General features: G+C 41.1%; 1 protein-coding gene across 1 annotated transcript in view; it reads left to right on the top strand.

Moving 5' to 3' along the window:
- Window positions 1-1,496: 1,496 nt before the first annotated feature.
- The window catches only part of GPR39 (G protein-coupled receptor 39), a gene marked incomplete at both ends in the record, with an annotated part of 78,754 nt that continues 60,187 nt past the window's right edge, over window positions 1,497-20,063 (top strand). The window contains one exon of the mRNA XM_082001850.1: window positions 1,497-2,364. Within this exon, the coding sequence (XP_081857976.1) occupies window positions 1,497-2,364 (868 nt within the window). The remainder of the gene's footprint in view (window positions 2,365-20,063) is intronic.

The raw sequence follows: 20,063 nt of genomic DNA, 5'->3' as shown, positions 1-20,063 counted from the left end.
ATTGGAGCAGATCACTGTACTGGGCCTTTCTCTTGATTATAGCTGCAAAAACTGTTCTGACATTTTGCATTGTAATTTAAAGGTTTCCTAATCCATATATACACCCCCTAATTAAATGTTTCCAGGGTTTACCTTGGGAGCCTTCAGTGCTATGGTTTGAAATGAAAACTAAAGAGTGCATTAAATTCATTCCCCCTGGGGTGAGACACAGGAGGGGGGAGGTACATTTTCATCCCCTGCTACTCTGGATTATTTGAAAGGATGAGCATGATCAGGATTACTAACTTCATTATTTTTGTTAACCTAGCATGAGAAGATGGAAATTTAAAGGGAGACAATCGATGTGTCTAAATATAGAGTTCAGCTTATTTTGTAACTTTTGAGAAGGTTCTTTACAGTCTAAGCAGTTGTTTTAAGTTTCCGGTTCATCAGCAGCAACTAAAAACCAGAACCTCCTGTTGATGTAAAACAGTCTGTGGCTGCACAAGCTGTGTAACAAACACTGTTGCAGCAGATGCCGAGGTCTTCATTAAAGGAAATGTAAAGTAGTGAAGCATGTTGACATTAGTGCATATAGAATTAAAGTCTGAAGCCCAGTTAATGTTAAAACTCATGAGCAGATATTTTCTCTTCCGTGCCTGTTCACACATTCAGCCTGACCCCACCAACATAACAGCTGTAGGAGAAACACTTCTTTTTGTCCCTGAGAAGGAGCTCTTATTACAGGAAGTAAATTTCAGACTTGGGTGGTTTTCTTTTTTTTTTTTTTGGTCTAAATCTGCTTTGCTGCCAGTGACTAGGGATAGCCACGATTTAGGTTAATGGTTAACAGAGCAACTATAACCACACAGAAACTCTGACTTCCTCCTGCTGGGGCCAGAATCAAAAGCTGCTTTTGCTTGCAGAGGAAAAGGCGAGCGTTGAAAGGAGAGCAGTTCACACCACAAAGGGCTGGAGAACGGCAGCTTCACTCAGCAGAGGAAGGAGGAGGAAAATCAGAAAGGAGCAAGAAGTGTTTGCCATAAAGATAGGTGAGAGCTGAAACACTTTCCTGCTTGGCTTAACTCAGTGGCTGTTGCTAACAAAACCCACAGATGTGGCTAGTTGAGACATGTTCGTTGTACCTGACTGCTCTAACCTGTGCATCTCGGTCAGAGGGGCAAAGTGAGAAAGGATCTATTTGCTGTGAATTGGAACATCAGAGAGGGCAGGAAGGCTCTTCTCTCCTTCTCCCCACAGGGGCTGCTCATGGCAGGAGAGACATCCCCTTCAGACTGTTCTCATCTCATTGACCACAGCCACATCTCTGAGTTTGAGGTATCTCCTTGGATCAAGATCACTTTGGCCTCAGTGTATGTCTGCATCTTTGCTGCAGGCTGCTCTAACCTGTGCATCTCGGTCAGAGGGGCAAAGTGAGAAAGGATCTATTTGCTGTGAATTGGAACATCAGAGAGGGCAGGAAGGCTCTTCTGTCCTTCTCCCCACAGGGGCTGCTCATGGCAGGAGAGACATCCCCTTCAGACTGTTCTCATCTCATTGACCACAGCCACATCTCTGAGTTTGAGGTATCTCCTTGGATCAAGATCACTTTGGCCTCAGTGTATGTCTGCATCTTTGCTGCAGGCATCTTGGGCAACAGCGTCACCATCAAGGCCACCAGGATCCTGCAGAAGAAAGGCTACCTGCAGAAGGAGGTCACAGACCACATGGTGAGCCTGGCCTGCTCTGACCTACTGGTCATCTTGCTAGGCATGCCGGTGGAATTCTTCAGCACCATCTGGAGCCCCTTTTCCACCCCCAACGGCAACATGGCTTGCAAGCTCTACTACTTCCTCTTTGAAGCCTGCAGTTATGCCACTGTGCTGCATGTGGCCACGCTCAGCTTTGAGAGGTACGTGGCTATCTGCCACCCCTTCAAGTTCAAGGCAGTCTCTGGACCCCGCACAGTGAAGCTGCTCATCGCCTTTGTCTGGGGGACATCTGTCATAGTGGCTCTGCCTCTGCTCTTTGCCATGGGCACTGAATATCCCCTGGAAACCATTGAGGGCTACCAAGGTAGGACTGCCTGCATCAAGCCTACGCCCAGGCACTACCTCCCTGAGCTGAAGCACAATATGACCATCTGTACCAGCCTTTCCTCCAAGTGGTCAGTCTTTCAGGCCAGCATCTTCAGCGCCTTCGCTGTGTACATCATAGTGCTGGGATCTGTCACCTTCATGTGCCGCAGTATGGTGAAAACCCTGATGATCCACAAGGAAGGAACTGTGGCAGTGAAGGGTGGATTAAGACACCAGGAGCAGTACCTAAGAAAAAGTGAGAGCTCGGAGGGCAAGAGTTCCAGGAGACAGATCATTTTATTCCTGGGTAAGAGCCTACTAAGTCTTACTCTGCTTCCCCTCCCCTGCCCCCTTTCCACAAGGGAAGGAAACCCAGAAGCCTCCATTTTATCTCTAGGTTCCCCCAAATGGGGGATGAATGGTTTGAAACTGGTTGAAAATGAGGGAGAGGGATACTTCTGGTTGCGATGATGTGTCTTAAGAAACCTGATTTCCCCGCGTGTTTCTGACTCACTATTTTTGTTGTTAGAATAGGTGGGAGGGAAGAAGAAGGAAATTCTTCTTTTCATTCACTGTCTGCTATTTATGTTGTTTGTATATATATATATACTGTATGCCTACATGTAGCAATACGGGTAACAAGGTGTTGCTATTTGACCTTTGGGGTAGCAATAGGCAATGGTTGCCTGGATATAAAGTAGCTCTACTCGTATGTTTTCCCATTAAATTACAAATATGTCCATGCTTAGTAAGGCCCTTGATGGAAGGGAAGACTGTCTTGCAAGATCTGAAGCTTGCCCCACTCTGAAGACATGTCTCTGTTAACTCAGGATGCTCCCTGGAGGGTACTTATTTAGCCTTGGCCATTGTGTCTGTGTTGCATCTGAGCATTAAGAAAACTGGGCTGGGGAGTTGATTTGGTCTTGCAAATTGCTGTTGCCCTCTCTGAATTTTTTTTCCTGGTTTTTATCTGAAGGCCTATAACCTTGGAATTATGTTTGATTCTGATCTCTCTTGCCACATTTGTCAGACAAAAACTAATCAAGCTGTCATTTCACCAACTTGGAATCTTTCTGGGCTGTGATCCATGAAGCCTCCACGTTTGTTGATGCTCTTAGAGGCACCCTTAATCATGCCCTGGCTGAATTTTTACTAGTTCTTGTTTTGTTGGGTCACTTAATATGGTACTGGGTATAATAAATGAACCATCTAGAGTATGAATGCACAGTAGACCTAGTATTCTGTGTTGCTTTTTGGTGCTCTACTTAATATTGCACAGGGGGAATTGAAACTCATGGGTCTGTTAATTTCTACAGCTTTAAGAACTTTTCCTTTTTTTGAGTGTTCTCTGCTTCCTCATCTAGTCCTGCTTTTGCCATGGTCTATGGTTGAGGCGTGAAGCTGCAGGGCAAGGAGCCCAGGGGGTACCCAGCTGCTTTTCTGCTGCACCCATATTAGAGTTGGGAATATAGTGAAACCTTGTCATGCAGACAAGGCATATGACTCAAAGGTTTGGGGAAAGGGTGGAGCTGCACACTGTACCAGCAGAGAGGGTGATAAAGGCTTCAAGTGGGAGATGTGACACTCCAGGCTGTACAGAGCTCTTCCTCGTGCCCAGGGTGTACATCTAACGAAGAAATCATCTCCTCGCACAAGGCATCTGTTAGTCTGGGATGAGAGGCCCCATATCTGGGTGATTAAAACGTCTCTCCTTAATTTTCCTAAATGAAAGTGATTGGTTTGTCCTTTATCTTAAGAGAATTTGCTGCCAATGCCTGATGTTTTCTCTGTGCTCTCAGCTTTCTGAAGCCAGTAGATACTTGCTGAATTCCCCAAAATTATTTCAGTGGTTCTTAATACCAGTCTTGCTAATTTACTTTCATTGGGAAATAAATTAATAAACGGAGGAGGAAGAAACTGTGGCCTGCAGAACAATGCAAAGCAATTTAATTTGGAGATTTCATAAGAGTGATGCTTTAGGGCAGCTTTAACCCAGAAGAAATGAACATATAAATTGTTTACAAATCGCGGAATTTAAATATAGTGATTTAGAAGTCCTCTTTGCTTTTCACTTAACAGATGGGTCAAATTAAAACAAATACTTGCACATTCCCAACATATTCACTTTTAATGTGAAATGTAAATGACAGTATATAGCATGATGTCTTTGAACATCTAACAGCAATAAAAACAATTTAGCATTTTCTTCTTCTAGTTGTTAAAAGTGGTAAGTTCTATAAAACAGAGATTAAATTCATAAATGTCCTGACGTTAAGAAAAAGCTAAGTAGAAGGAGACACAAGAAGGAAGTGACGCTTTTTTAGTGTCATCTTATTGTGTGGCACTTGAGAGAATTCACAAAAATTAATTGTACATATTGAAAGTGAAAGACTACTTGCCGTAGGTAGTATTGATGCTTGCAGGATGGCTCCAGATGGGGTGACACCACTGCTGTAACGGAGGAAGGTGACAAGGGGCCAAGCAAGGAGGGCACCATTGTGCTAGGCAGGCTGAGCTCATGTGGGGAAGAGCTTTTGTCTAAGGAGAGTGGCTGCAAGGTTCAAATCTTTTGGCTTAAAGGCCTGACGATCTGGTTGGGGATTTGAAGTTCTTGATGTAGATTTCAGTTCCTTCTGTTTCTGGCTACCTTACTACACTCATGGTGAGGAGGGACTGCCCAATGGCTGCAGTAACAATTCTATGCCTGGTGTTGGGAAGGGGCTACTTCCAGGGGCTATTCAGCTTGAATTTTCATAGATTTGCCCCAGTGGAGGAATGCAAATTTGTCCCAGTATTTTGGAGAAAATAAATTCTGTTTTTATAGAGTAGGCTGTGCAATGCTATTCCTTCCAACTTCCTTCCCACTATTGCTGTTGGCTTCAAGAAAAACATGATAGCACATGTAAGTCTCTGCTTAATGCTCCTGCTCCTGAAATTAGGCATTTTGTGCTTTTAGATAGGCTGGGGCACACTTCCTGCAATCTGTGTGTGTGTGATTTATTTAATCATCTTCTGAGTCATGTGGTAAAAGTCCACTGCCTCCAGCCCATCCATATGAGCTGCATAGATCAGACTGGTTGACACTGTGTGGGTTACATATGTTTGTCATTGTTCTAGTGAAGGGCTACATGGGTCTGGATGAGTGTGGCCTGTCATGAATAGCAGGGAAAATACAGCTGAACTTAATTTTTCATCTGGTTCATGGCAGCATTTGTTAATAAAAGTTTCTCCACTCCCAACAGCAGAAACTGGATAGTTACAGTGCTTATGAAAATACTTGGCTGATGGCACTTTGATGAAACGTAAGCTTTTAACAGTATTTAAAACCTCCTAATGCTTGGCCCACCCCAACAGGGATTGATTCAGCCTTTGTGGCTACTCGATCTCATCTTTCTCTTGTGGCTGTAAAGGGCAGGGCAGCAATCAGAGGGCTACCAAAACGGTCATGAGGTGCTGCTGGGGACCTCTTGCTGCTCCAACACCTGAGCTCAGGCCCCTGTCACTGTAGCAGTGAGCTCTTACGAAACGGTGAGTTTGGAGACTTATATGTATTGTTATATATATTATAACTGAGTTATAGAAAACAAAGAAGGAGAATGTAATGGAAGGATCCTGTAAAAGAGAAATCCAGCTAGTGCAATAATTATGAATGTTAAAAAAAGAAAGCACTTTCATAGCTGAAACTACGTAAGATAAAAATCTTCAGGAAATGTTGACAGGTGGCTTGCTCACTGGGAAAGGGGAGCGGAATGTGACAAGACTCCACGCAAGTTGCTGGTGGAGTGGGCTTTGGCAGCAGTGGCACCATGCCAGCAGTGCCCACTCACTGGCCATGGCTACATCCTTCTTTATCTGGTCAATAATATAAAGCCATACTTATACAAAAGCAGCTGTACGATTTGTCATCAGACTAGATCTGACTGACCTGAGCTTGTACTCTACAATGAAGTGAGTTTTGACTATCCCAGATGAAAAATTTATTGCTTCTAAAGCTTCTGTGATATTTCCCTTGGCAGCTTCAGTTTTGTGCTTCTGCTAAAAGCCTTAATTATTTTGTATAAAGCAGCCTCAAGCCTACCACAGTAAATACGTTGCAATAAAAAAGTCCTTTAGTATTGCTACATCCTCTGCTTTTTCTTTGTATACACTTCCAGTTTGCCCTTTGGAGCAATACTCTTCTGTTTGCACAGCAGAGGGGTCCCACTGCAAGGGGCTACTAGGCACTGGGCAGCTTTGCCATTTGCCAGTCAGCATCTGAACAGTGCTTTTCTGTCTCCTGACTGTGATGAAACATACATCCATCCAACCCGAGCTCTTCTGTCCAGAAAAAAGAAATATCAAAGTAATCTGGCTGGTATGAAAGTGTGGCGGTAGATGCATTAAAGGACTTCTGTAGCTGCAGCAGTTGGCAAGAGCCAGAGATGCAGCTGGACCCACCTAACTGGAGACCCTGCTGCTACCAACCTGGCTCCACCAGCTCCCCTGTGCTAAGCAGGACAGATAATTCTCTCTGCTGTCTCAGTCCTATCACTACAGACCTGCAGCTTTTCTGCTTTGGGACTTTCTGATGGAAGATAAATTTTACCTACATGCCTGGACAGCAAATATCCTACAGCTTCTTTAGTGAACAGGGAAGGGAATTGCTTATCGTAATCTATGGCACTGCCTCCATCTGAGAAAGACAGTGTGATGGTGGCTTTTTTTTTTAGTTTTTCTTTGGTCTAATGCTTAAGTGTGTCAAATACACTGAGTGTCAACCTGAAGATGGTAGCAGTGGTGGTTTCATGTGATGTGGTATGGTAGCTTTAGGTCTGATCTGCTTTATAGAGCAATAGCAGCTAGAGGCAATACCAGCTGAGACCCCGGTACATGCCGTAGAAGGCAGGAGTCCTTGTCTTTAACCCCAAATGAAACGGGCAAAAGGGAAGGGCTGGAAAAGCAAGACAGAAAGAAGTTGGTGACCTGACCAAGGCCACAAATGCTATTGAGGGTCACAAATGCATCTGCTGGACCTTGTGCTAGTGCCCTATCTGCAGGGCTGCCTGGCCCCTCTCCTGCCACTTTTTTGGTGGTGGCTGTTAAAACAATACCAGACTCTTCTATAACAATACCAAACGCCACTGTATACAGCATGGATGCAGCTGTACAGCTTATGGCCAGAAGCTAAATCTAGATAAAACTTTAAGTCAGAAATTAAAAAGACCTCTTAGAACTTAAGGTGGAGCACCGTTTTTCCCGCATATACTAGTGCTGGCAGATTAATGTTTTGCTCAGAATAAAGGTATTGTGTGTAGAAATAGCCTTTCCAAAGATCACTAAGGAAATGCATTTTGTAAGGCACTTAGCAAATGGGTTTTCAGGAGGCAGATTACTTCAAGTAGTTGTGACAAATACATGGTTGTCATCTAGAGATGACTCAGACACAGTATAACTTGACAATGGTAGGACTTCTGTTAGGGGAAAATTAGATGCTTCTTCACAGGCTGGAAATTGGCTGGTTTCTTTCCTTACTGAAAAAGGTAAAGCTTGGGGACAGAACAAAAATTGAAGGAATAACCTAATTGATTAGATTCCAGAACACATCTCCAGCCCATGTTCTTTAAACTCGGCTTCATTGCCTCCTCTTGGTTCATTTTTTAATCATTCCACTCAGCTGCCTTTCTTCAGAGACTTTGCTGGAGAGGTGCCTGAAGACAAACACATTATAGGTGGGGTATGATTTTCATCTGTGTGTTTTATATGGTGTCTCCATCCATATATTTCCCTGAGCAGGGCTTCGAATTACACAAGACAAGTAGGAGACTGAATGCACTGAAATGGGTATCGGGGGCTGAGGAGGGAATATGAAACACTTAGACCAACAGACTGGGGTCTGGCTGTTCAACTCAATGGTATATCCACCCTCTGTCACTAGTAAGATTTTTCTTTTAGATGCTGCTTTCTGGAAAAGAGATAAAGGCAAAGTATTTACCTACTAGTGTTCAGTAAATTTTGCTTTCCTCTTATCTGAAAAAGTATTAACCTGGTGTCAACGGCAAAACCAATCAATGCTACTGAATGCTGATAGCACAAAACCAAAGCTCAGCTATTCAACAGATGACAATGGAAAGTCTGCATTCAGGGATCATGGCTTCTCAGGGCAATTGTGTACAAACAACCTCCTCTGAAGAGCTGTGGGACTTCTGTTGGTTTTTAAAAAAATACAACATAATCACAGTAAAATAGACTAAAGGCAAACTTCCAAAATCCAGCTTTCTGTATGTTCAGTTCTCCCACACTGTAATTTAAAAATGAACATAAGCAGAAACCAGTATCATTTTCCTCCCTATTGTACAGAAAGCAATTCATCTACTCCTGCTTTTAACTGGACTCATGTAATAGAAGATTGTGCTTTTGGCTGAAGTAGACAGTCTTCCTTTCCTCCTACACCAAGGGATGGCAAAACGGTACAGAGAGAAAGAGAATGGAAGAATAGGGACTAATTGAGGCCAGCACCCCCAGGGTATTTAAGACTTTTGTAGTTTTAATGGAAAAACCAATGTGTGATTACACTTTGCATTAAAGTACTTAAAAACTGCTTCAACATGAAAAGTCTTCAGCTTTAGAAACAACCTCACCCCGAAAATACTGTAGTCAGAGAATCAAATTCACCACTAGCGTAATCCGTATAACTCTTCATATGTGATATCCTGGCAGATATGATCTCTGTGGACACGTGACTACTGTCTTTGCTTCTGTGCATGAGAAACGCATGAGGACAATGAGTGCTTTACTGGTGCTTAGTGAAAATTGCAGCCATGCTTCTGTCTTTCACCTAATGCCTACAAGGAAACTGGTATTTCACCTGGTCTGGTAGTCAGCTACAGGTGTTGACATGCTGCTTCAGCCTAGCTCATCCTGTGGCACAGACAGCACAAGGATCTTTCCACTTCTTTATACTCTACCATCTGTGTGGTCCAGAGACTAGGTGGACAGCTGAGATTCTTAAGTACTTCGGCCCTATACTTGCCTCTGCCCAAAGTCTTTAAGCTTCATCAAAGACTTACCAGTGTGTTGTCCTTAAACTTAGTATTATTAATTTCTCTCTCCTACCAGCTGGAGCTAATAAACCTATTTGCCCTTGGTTCTTATGGCACCCCTAGGTATATGCTAAGAGAAGGAAGCAGGGAAGTGCAGGCAACATCCCCCTCTTTGGCAGTATGAGCCAAGAAAAAGGCAAGGGCTGCTGCCTTTGGGGAGCTGATGTCTGGCTGTATCTCAGCTTCTGAAAAGCACACTCTGTATCATGGCAAACCCTCTCTAGGACATGTTTTCTTGCAAGTAGAAGCCTTGGAAGCTATCTCTTAAAAGAGTGGGTAAGAAAGCAGGAAGATCCATTTCCATCAAAGTGGAGAAATACGGATGTTGCTCCAGGTATGAAATAAATTGAGGGAGATAGCCCTTAGATAGAATACAGCAGTCGTACATTAAATAACCCTGTCCCATCAATTTTGGTCTACTGCCCTCATTCTTTGGTCAAGAGACTATTGTCTTAAGCATTAATTTTCCAATTTCTCTATGTTTTCTTGCTATCTCTTCTGAGCCAGACACCATCTCAAATGTAGACTGCTCTTGCAACTCCCCAGTTTCAGTAGATAAGGGCTCATTTGTGGCAAGTTCACAGATGATTTATTGAAGTGTTCACCTGTGAAAACTAAATGCATTATCTATTCCTCTATTGTTTCATATTCCAATTATACCACATTTCACAAAATTAAATCTTTTGTTTTCCTAGCTGTTGTTAAGACCATTATCTTTAAACAATGATTGCTAGCCTGTGAATTTTAATGGAAGAGCGCTTTAATATCTGAGCACTTATTAGTAATGTGAAACTTTCAATTTTACCCTACATAACTTCTTGGTTTCCTAAAGGCAACGTTTGTATTAGAAGTTGAGAACCAACCAATTGCCAACCAATAGGTTAGATCTTATTTTCTTCCCTTTCATTGTTGCAAGTCAGTTCCTAAACCTATAGTTTTACTGGATAGGTAGTACAGTTGAAAAACTAGTAAGAAGGAATTTTAAAATTATGTTTTCCACTGAAGATAAATAGTTAAGATTTCAACTTATGTGTGGCACAATGTGCTATAGCACTTTTTTAGCCTTTTTTTGAGGCATCATAAGCATATTTATGCTGCTAGATGCCAGCCCTATACTTAAGTGAGAAAGCAGTTATCCTTCTGACCTCTGTTATGGATGTAAGAGTAATATCAAGGTCAAAATATTACGGATTAAATGAGTCTGCCAAGAACCTCTTCTTAATCGTATAAATAGATTTACAAGGAAAGGTGAAACTGAGAAAGAGGTCTGGTATTGTTATGAGATAATGTTTCCTTGTTTCCACTTAAGCTGCTTCTAGGCCTCTGGTCGTTGCGTTTAATTCTCTCTTAAAAGCACTTACTATGTTTGTTCTTATGAATTTTTAAAAGAAGGTATTTAAGTTGAAAGTGCAGCTTATTGGGTTAGAGTTGGGGATCTCTCTGACAGCAAGTGTATGCTTGTTACAGAAACATGTAGAGAGAGTTCTGCAAGAACTCAAAAAACACTTGACATTCACCTGCGAACAGGTGCACATATGTAATAATTACCAGGAAACGAAACTTTACTCATGAGTATACAGAAACCCAGACACAGAGGTGAATTAGAGATGATAACATTGCTTAGCTATCCATCCTTGTCCTCACTCAGTGTAAATGCCTTTCTTTTCTCATGTTTTATTAGGAAGCATCTGCACAGATATTCAAGAAGTCGTGCTGCTCCAATCTTTAGCTGAACCCTGCAAAAGAGCTCAGATATGGCCCCTTTCAGAGGGCAGTCTAAATATTTTGTCCCAGTTCATATAATATTGCTAGCTTGCTTTTTGTTGAATGAAATGATTATCTTACATACCTAAAGGAGGGGCTGCCTCACGCTCAGTCTTTTGTTTTAGTGGTATAGCTAGCATGAAGCTGCTGAAAGTGATTTTGATTTGAAGAAATATTAGAAGCTGTCCTGATTGCTCCTTCCTAGGAAAATCCCTGGAGTTCAGTATATGTGTACCCCTTCTATTAAATTGCAATAACTACAATCATTCTAGCACTTCTTCCATAAAGTGTAAAATTTAAATTGTGGAACTTATTGTTGCAGAGGCCAAATGTAAAAGTGGGCTCCAAAAGAGATTATCCTTGAAGGATAGTGCTGTCGAGAACAAGATATAATCTCCACTTTAGAAAGTCCTGATACTGTTGCGTGCCAAAAACTGTGTGAATAGTACAGAAAAATCACTCTATGCTTGTCTGCTGCAGATGTCTATGTGGGATTATCACAGAGAGAAATGAATGGGCAGATGAGTCCTAAGTCTGTCTCGGTATGTTTGTTCTTAATCTGAAACTTTCCGTATATGCCAAAATAGCCAAGTAATTAGAGTCTGCCTTCCGCCAGGTACAGGAACATCAGCTTTTTAAGATGGTAGAACAAAAAATTTCATTGGACAAGAAAAAATCTATTAAAATGCTCTCCTTCAAATTTGTTTTTTTTTTTTCCTACACCACTCTGCCCCCCAAACAGTAATTTTCAAGAAAAATGTATGCATTAGTGGGTCTGTTTTCTACCTCTGTGTGTGTGTGAGAGAGATTATTTTCTTCCTGTGCCTCACATTCTGTCTCTCCAATAAAGATAACTTTTGAGCTCCCTGATTTTGAAAATAAAACTGAACTTTAAATTTGTTCCTTAAAGGCATTAAGAATGAAGGTCCTCACCGACTGAGTCTCTTAGTAATTCTTAAGGGTATCTATAGAAGAGAAGTTCTTGAAACTGCTATGATTGAGACAACAATCAGAATTAAACTTTTAAGGCAACCAAAGATTGCAGTACCTCAGTAATAAGGTACACAGAGGTTCAAACAGTCTCTATTGTAGACACAACTTTAACATGTCAGGTTTTAACCGTTAGATAAGAATTAATGTGGTATGGTGAAGGACAAACAGAAGTCAAAAGCAAGCACGCTGGTTAAGTTTGCCTTTGCCCTTCAGACAGTGAAAATGCTAAAAACCTTCAAACTTGCTGTCACAATTTTATTCAACAGATCTTTCTGATTGATTGAAAGAAATGCAGGTCTAAAATGGATGGTATCGGTTGTGTCACATTGTGTTCAAAAGACAGTATTTAAGTGATCTTTTTGTCTTGAAAGCCGAAATACCTAAATTCTAGCAGTAGTAACGATAACATCAACCCCTGACAAAATGTGTAAAAGCGTTTGTTGGTATTTGCAGACATACACATACCTTTGAAAATCTTGGACAATGATTCTAGGGAGCTAATTTAGCTACTGAAGTATAATGAGTTAAAATATATCTTTTTTTAAACTTGAACTTTTGAAAAAATGCAATGTCTATCTAGCCATGTTGAGGTTGGAGAAAAGGGCTATTAAGATGACTGGAGAATGGGGAGACAAACCTTTAACAGAAGATAAAATGAGAGAATACAGCTGGCTTTGAGTTGTCTGTAAGCACATTGGGGCAGTCAGTACCAAGAGTAAGATCTGGTTTGTACCCTGGTTTGAAAATCTTACAAAACTGATTCAGTAACAGCCATATGCAAAATGACTCTGGGTACAATTAACCTGACCTCATTGTGCAGTGAGTTAAGCTTAGCAGTCTTACTGTGCATCTTTAGAAACTGTGCATGGAGCCCAGCTTGTTTAAGATAGACTTTATGTCAAGGAGTTTGCAATTGCCTTTGTTCCAGTTGTAGGGCCAAGAACCTTCCCTCCAGCATGCACAAGTCTTCCTCTTCAGCTGAGAGACCTGAGTCTGAAAGTTGTAGTACCCTTGATTAACTCTGAATTTACAGAGCTTTAAATCCATGCTGAGTATGTATTTGTTAATTTGAGATATTTATGTATAAAAAAAATGAGGAATAAAAGAGCAAAATGAGAGAGTTCCGAAACTTCTATCTGCTGGTCTGGCAGGTACAAAGGGCCATCACCCCTCAGCTGGAGCAGTCTCTGAGAAAAGCCAGAGCAGATCTGATCTTTCCATGCCTGTGGAGGTTTGTGAGTGTATACCTCTTCTCTCTTTCAGTGCTTCTCTTGAGCCCTTTCTTAAAAGATTTTCCCCACCTAGTGTACTTGGAGGCAGCCTTGGGAGTTCATTGTTAAAAGTTAATGTCTGGATATTGAAACTTTCCGTTGTCTTGATTTCCTTCCCTTTTCCTACTCCTGCTCATATACACGTCTACTGAATACTAAAAAGCTTTCTGATAGTGACTTGAAATTCAAATGTCTCTCTGTTTGTCTTCTGATCCAAGCCAACATTTAAATGCATTCTTTTCTACTATAAAGAGCATATTGACAATTTAGGAAACATTGTGCTGCAGTGCAAACACTCTGATATTACAAAATATTGCCATGTTCTCTGCATTGATCTAAATGATGGCGTTGGCACAAGAACTGATAGGTCTACAGGGGCCATGAATGAGTACAGACAGAAATGAGAAAATTTCTAAACATGAGAAGGACATGTTCAGGGACAGCCTTCCAAGTGGAGAGCTGAACCAAATTAGTTCAGTTTCTGGGGTAGAGAAGGTGACAGTTTCTGCAAATCCATGATGTCATTGCCTGTGCTGGGAGTGGAGGTGAGTCTCTGGTCATAAAGACTCCACTGGGTTGGAAGGAAAAGGTTGTGTTTATTGCTCCTTGGTGTGGCACTGTGTGACTCCATACCCTCCTTTGGGAGGGTGCTGAACTTGCTAAGGTCCAGCAAGCTTACCCACGCTGAACATTTTATTGGCAAATACCTGTTGCCAAAAGGAGACATTCGGAAAGCTGGCCTGGGACCCCACAGCTTGGTGCACATCAGTCCCTGCCTGTAAGGGAAGGATCCATTTCTTGCGTGTTTTGGTCTCAATCACGGGCAAGATATCACCTGTGCTGCTGCTTTCTTACTGTTGCAGATCCGCTCTTCCAGCCTGCCTTGATACCTTCCTTTACAACCTATGTGGCCGTCAGTCTCTCTGTGCCCGATGACTAGCATTCAAAAGCCTGCCTGAGTCCCTATCTCCAAGAGAGAATTGCTTTAACCTTATAAAATGGAAGTGAAATTTAAGATTACTTACTGTTTATTTGCTGGCAGGCAGGAATGTCCTCTAAATTGGCTGTCACAGCTCAAATGCAATGCTGTAAGACCAAATCATAACCTCTTGTTGGCCTTCAATGAAACAATGTTAAGTTTGGGCAGTGGGGATATTATTATGGTGTCCCTGGATGTATGGATAGCATTCTTATTTTGAAGTTTTATACAATGAAGTTATATTTGATATTTGCATAATTCAAATAGATGAAATCCTCAAACAGGCACAGAAGACTTGATTTCATTAACTTGGGATGCAGCCATTCCCATCTCTCATGCAAATGGAAAATACCTTTCCTGTAAGTATACTTTAAAGATTCATTTCTTTCTCTAATCAAGTGGTGAAATCCTACCCATGGGAACCAGAATTGATTTCTTTTACCTTCAGACTGAATAGCATAGACCTTATTTGGGTTAACTTTTGTCATGAAATGTAAGGTTAACCCTTCTGTGTGCTGCGAATCAGCTAAATGTGTTTGCTGCTCCAACACACTGCAAATGTACACAGTGCAGTCATCCTGCAAATGTAGCCGTCAGCTCAGGGAAGATCTGCCTATTGTCAACAAGGATCTATTTCCACTGAAACCCTGACCTTGAAAGCTCATTTAAAAATTTCCTCCTGGGCCTTGAATGCTGTAATTGATTATGGTTGTTTTGGTTGTAGTCTTTAACAATCAAGGTGAAGAATTGCTCCCAAATTTGTTAAGATGTCAGGAGGAAAACAGCTTCCCCACACCACATGGATGGTGTCAAGGAGCCACAATGGGCTCTTGCAAGCCTTCCACAAAGCATTGACGTTTCTGATTAGAAATGGAAATAGGACAGAAATGCTTCTCTCTCGGAGCTGGCACCTGTGCCTTGTTCTCTGTGGGGGACCTCTTGGGACATGAGAGAGCTCCACTGCATTAATGCAATTTAATAGGCATCAGTGGAGAATTAAAGGTATCTGATGTTGGTCCAAGTAGTCTTAGGGAATAGCCCCTCACACTATGTAGTTTGAGCCCATGGCTGGGACTCCTGTCCATAGCAGTGCTTAGGTGAATTTCCCCCTCTCCTTGCTACTGAATTGTCCACATATCTTTGTATGCTATTTTCTGGTTCACCTTCTTGGTAATAAAGCTCTGCATTTTATTTTCTATCTTTCAGATATATCACTTTTCACTTCAATTGTCTTATATTAGTTGAAACTCATAGCCTGACCCCTTGGCCACTGTGCTTCTCTGAAATATTTCCCAATGCTTTTGTCGAAAGCAGGATATTCAGCTACATTCTAATAAGAGCTGCTTTAAAAAACACAACCACCCCCCACATATACACAAAAGAGGAAAAAATGTCTTTTTCTTGGTAATTTGGGATGCTTAGTTTTCTGATTCTCTTTGTCTTAGAACACAAAGTAGTCATTGGGGAGGGTTTTTTTCTCTGCACTGAAAGTGAATTTATGGTGTTCTCTGCTTCTCCTGCCCACTAGCCTGTCCTGTAGAAGAAAACAGTAGGAGGTCAGCTGCATTGAATGGCTCAAGAAAAGCCAAGATGTCCTGGGTTTTCCCCTTGTATTAAAGGAAGCTTTTACTCTGTAATTGTCACTAATTAGTAAACCCTCCCTTAAGTGTACGCACATTGTAGTATTTGACCTCTAAAATTCCTGGTGTGGGGATGCACACTGGGTAGCAACCACTGCGTTTGCTCTGGTGTTTTGGTTCCTACATCAGATGTCACCTGCCTTTCATGAATGAGTTTAAAAGTTCAGCACTGTGGTTCCCAAAAGCTTTTGATCAGTCTGGCTTTACTGCTTCATTTAGTTAAACCCTGCACTGCCCCTTCAAACCTCTGAGTTGTCTGCGCTGCTGGGGCATGCAAGGCCCAATACCTGATATCAGCTCAAAGAAAGGAAGCAGTGGATATATACAGTCTATACGTATATACGCCCACAGATATGTATGTATACATGTACATACATATATAGGAGTATTGACTAATTAAGAGTAGCAATTCTCACCAAACTGTTTGTTGTATCTCAAGGCACATTCCTCATGCTGAGCAGCTTCCTCACACTTCGGAGTTACAGCAGCCCAGAGCCCTCTTGGTTGGCAGCATGTTGCATTTTGCAAGAAAAGCATCTCAAAATAATAGATCCTGAAACAAGTGCTTCCTCTTTGTGCATCTGGAAATTTTGGAATTTCTTTTCAGTTTTGGGGTGGTTTGTTTGGTGGTGGTTTTTTTTTTGGTTTGTTGGTTTGTTTGTGTTAGTCTTTAAGCAGACTCAGCTCAAGAGGCCCCAGCTCCCACCCTGAGTAGCCACATTTTAGAAAAAGCCTCCCTGAGCAAAACCCCCAGGAGAGTGAGGCAAACATCATACTTGTTGCACAGGAGATCAATGCACTGAATTCAGTAGGAGATAGAAGCATTTCAGACTTTTGGTGACAAAAATCTTGTTGACTGAACTCTATCAAACTCTACTTTCAAGTCATTTCACGTCAGGAATAATTGCCATCTTTACACCACCATTTTCAAATTCTTTATCCCTTGAAGCAACACTGAGAAGCTCAGTGTCCCTAAGGTTCAAATCTTCTTTATTTAATTTTCCTACTATTTTAATGTATCAGTGGTTCAGATCATTTTTGCTCAATATGATTTTGAGAAGAAAATTCTGAGGCATGAAAAAATCTGTTTAAAGTGAAACGTCATGCTTTTGATCCAAGGACTGATGTTCTATAGGAGGAATAGAAACAAAAATCTCATGATAACCCCTCTCCTTTCCTAAAATAGAAAACGTGCCTAGTTAATGAATATAAATGAATGTACATTCACTTCCTTTTTTTGAGGTTACTAAAGCTGATTAACATTAGGTACCAGAATTTATTTAAAGCACTTGAGTAATTATTCTGCTCCCTATCCCATGAACATGCAACTTATTTATTACTGAGGGTTTGTTTGTTTTTTGTTTTTAAAGTGTATCCTTGGAATCACGTTGGGGACATATCTTTGTCGTCATCATCAGAGTTTTAAAATAAGTATTTTACAATAAGTAATTCTGGTATACAAGAAAAGAAAAATTGGGCAATGCTATAGAAATTCAATAAACTGTGATGCATCGTCTTACAGGAAAGGACCTGAAATCCTTAGGAGTGAAACAATGTATTGACAATTTGGGGCTACACAAGTAGAATTCAATATTCAGCATAATTACATTAGAAATTGATAGCTTCAGCAAAATAAAACAGTTTTTCATACAAAATTTAAAATGAGTGAAGCTGCTTTGCTTTATTGTGGCACTGGGTGGATCAAGGTGCTTTGTCTGAGAGTTATTTTCCAGCAGATCATCATAAAGTGACTTGTATGTGTTGGCCTTTCCTGTTATGTTAGTCTAATGAGAATTTATTCTCTCCTTGCTAGTAGAGGCTGCCATAGCTTCTGCCATGTTGTTAGTTATGCCAAGCAGGTTAAGTTACCTTGTCTAGGTCTATCTTTGTTAAAATTGCATCTTCCCTTCTCTCTAATCATCCAACCTCAGGACAAAGATAGACAGAGAAGGCGGCAGATACTGGCTGCAGTCAGAAGTGGCCAGGACCTGTGCAGTTGTGGAGATTTTGCAAGCTTGTTCCTTGTTGTCCCTTTTGTTAACTTTAAGTTGGTTGTTGAACAGAAATCCCTTTAACCTGGTTAAAAGTTGTTCTCTAAGTTTGCATAGTTTGAGATATTATCAGTGTTGTCTTTGGGCTGGGAACACTTGAATTCCTCATGCTTGGTAATTGTCTGTAAGGGCATGTAAAATTGTGTGTGAAGGAAAAGAAACACGGAGATTCTTAAACACAATATTATTATTATTTTAAATGTAGTAGCACCATTTTATATTAACTATGACTTCAATATGAAAATGCTATTTCAGGATTAATGACTAAATCATAGGCACCTCTGGCCAAAATAAATGAAACTGTTGACATAAGCACCGTAACAGAACAGAGTTTCAGTATTAGGTCTGCCTTCCCACAGGCACACACACATAGCTCTCATTAGAATTTGCAAGTTCTGTGTATGTACCCATAGAGGTACATGATCTCCCTGATCTGCATTTGAAGAGTCTTCATTTTTATCTCTTTTAGGTAAGGGACTTCTCTGCTTTAAACATTTCCTCTCTTCTCTCTCACTTGAGCATGGAGATGTTGGGAGGTTTTTGGTTTTTCATCTTGAGCCTCTGCAATAGTCCAACTATTCGCTTTACAGTGTCTCTGGTTTGTCATTGATGGGCAGTCATATTTCCAAATGGACTGACTACAGCTCTCCTGGGTGAGTCTGTTTTGTCTGATTGTGTCTTGGAGTAACACAGGGACAGCCTGCAGGTACGTTTGTTCATAGGCCTGCACATTCAGACACATTGGTGCATTAGATGTCTGTGCTTTATGCATTCAGGATGGCAGGCTTCCCATGACACGTAGAGTGTAGTCTTATAATTTCTAATAAATCTGCAGTTTCATGTGCAAAAGAATTATATGGAGTGTAGAAAAATTAAGAGAGCAATGAAACTGTACAGTTTAATTCAGGCACACATCACTCCACAGGAATAGCCATTTGTCTGAGTGATGTGGCTGTCACTTTAACGCTTGCTGCAAAACCAAATATTTTTGACTTTTGAAAAGACCAGCATCTGATGCTAATAGTCCAGGTTTTCTGAGCCCATGGTATCAATATGTGAAGAAATGAAGCTGAAACCTCTTCTTCCTCCACCCATATGCCTTTTCTAGGTAAATCAGCAATAGAACAAACGTGTGGCATCTCTGCATGGGATAAATAAATGGCATACAGTTTACTACTGACACTTGATTCGAGACCCAACGTGAGTTATTAATCAGTTTTTGGAGACTGATCTTCCTTTTTCCCTACCTGCAATCCCCTTCTCCTCAGCTGGCTGAACAGCAGTCTGTGAGTATGTACCTGCAGATAATACAAGAAATAGCTTTGAAGCCTTCTCTCCCGGAGTATCTTCCCTGCCTTTAATTTGGTAGTTTATATGTGGAAAATATGATTATATAGGCTGTGATTTGACAGAGGGTGTTTTCCCCTTGAATGCCCGTAAGACCTAAAAGTGATTGCAAAGTGTCCACCACTTTATGCTTCAAAGACAACTTCCTCTTTGTAGCTTATAAAATCCTATAAGCCAGGAATGTCTCATGTTCATAACATTTATGGCCCCTTCTTGCATCCTAGCCACAAGAGCTTTGTTACAGCTCTTGTGCGCTTTCTCAAGTGGGCAGGACAGCCGCCTGAAAACAAGCACCAAATCTGTTGACCGAAGGTTTATGCATAGTCTGATTGAGGAAGAGGTAATATTGTCTGCTCTCTTGTTTTGGAGCCAGACCTAATAGCACTTCTTAATTCCCTGGTTGGATAAAGAGGTCACAGCTTCATAAAGCCATATTACTTGTTAACTGTTACAGATTAAGATAATTTGAAACACAAAAACTATCAAAACCAGAAAGCGCTAGACAGAAGATTTTCTATATGGGAAATTGTCCATCCACAGCATACTAAAGTTTTTATTCCTTTCATAAGTCAGGATTCTGACTTCACCCAAAGCTTTTACGACTTCAAATTTTTATCCGACTGTCCAGATGCCTGCTCATTTCTTTTGGAGAACCAGCTAAGGGTTTTCTTTTTAAAACCCCTTTTCCATACCCCAGCACCATACACCAAAGTATATGCATATATTTTGCTTACAGTCTGGACAGGGTTATTTATTATTTAACTTGCTTGCAATTAGGGTTCTAAAATGGAAACTAGTTTTACCCTTTCACAGTTATGGAGCAAACAGCAATTTTCTCAGTGCTCAGTAGTAGCAAACTCTCTCCCTCTTTCTCCCCTTCTT

This window comes from Phaethon aethereus (genome assembly GCF_964289735.1).
Source record: "Phaethon aethereus genome assembly, chromosome: 6".
In the NCBI taxonomy this organism is placed as follows: Eukaryota; Metazoa; Chordata; class Aves; order Phaethontiformes; family Phaethontidae; genus Phaethon; species Phaethon aethereus.
This window is presented reverse-complemented; position numbering and strand designations above follow the sequence as displayed.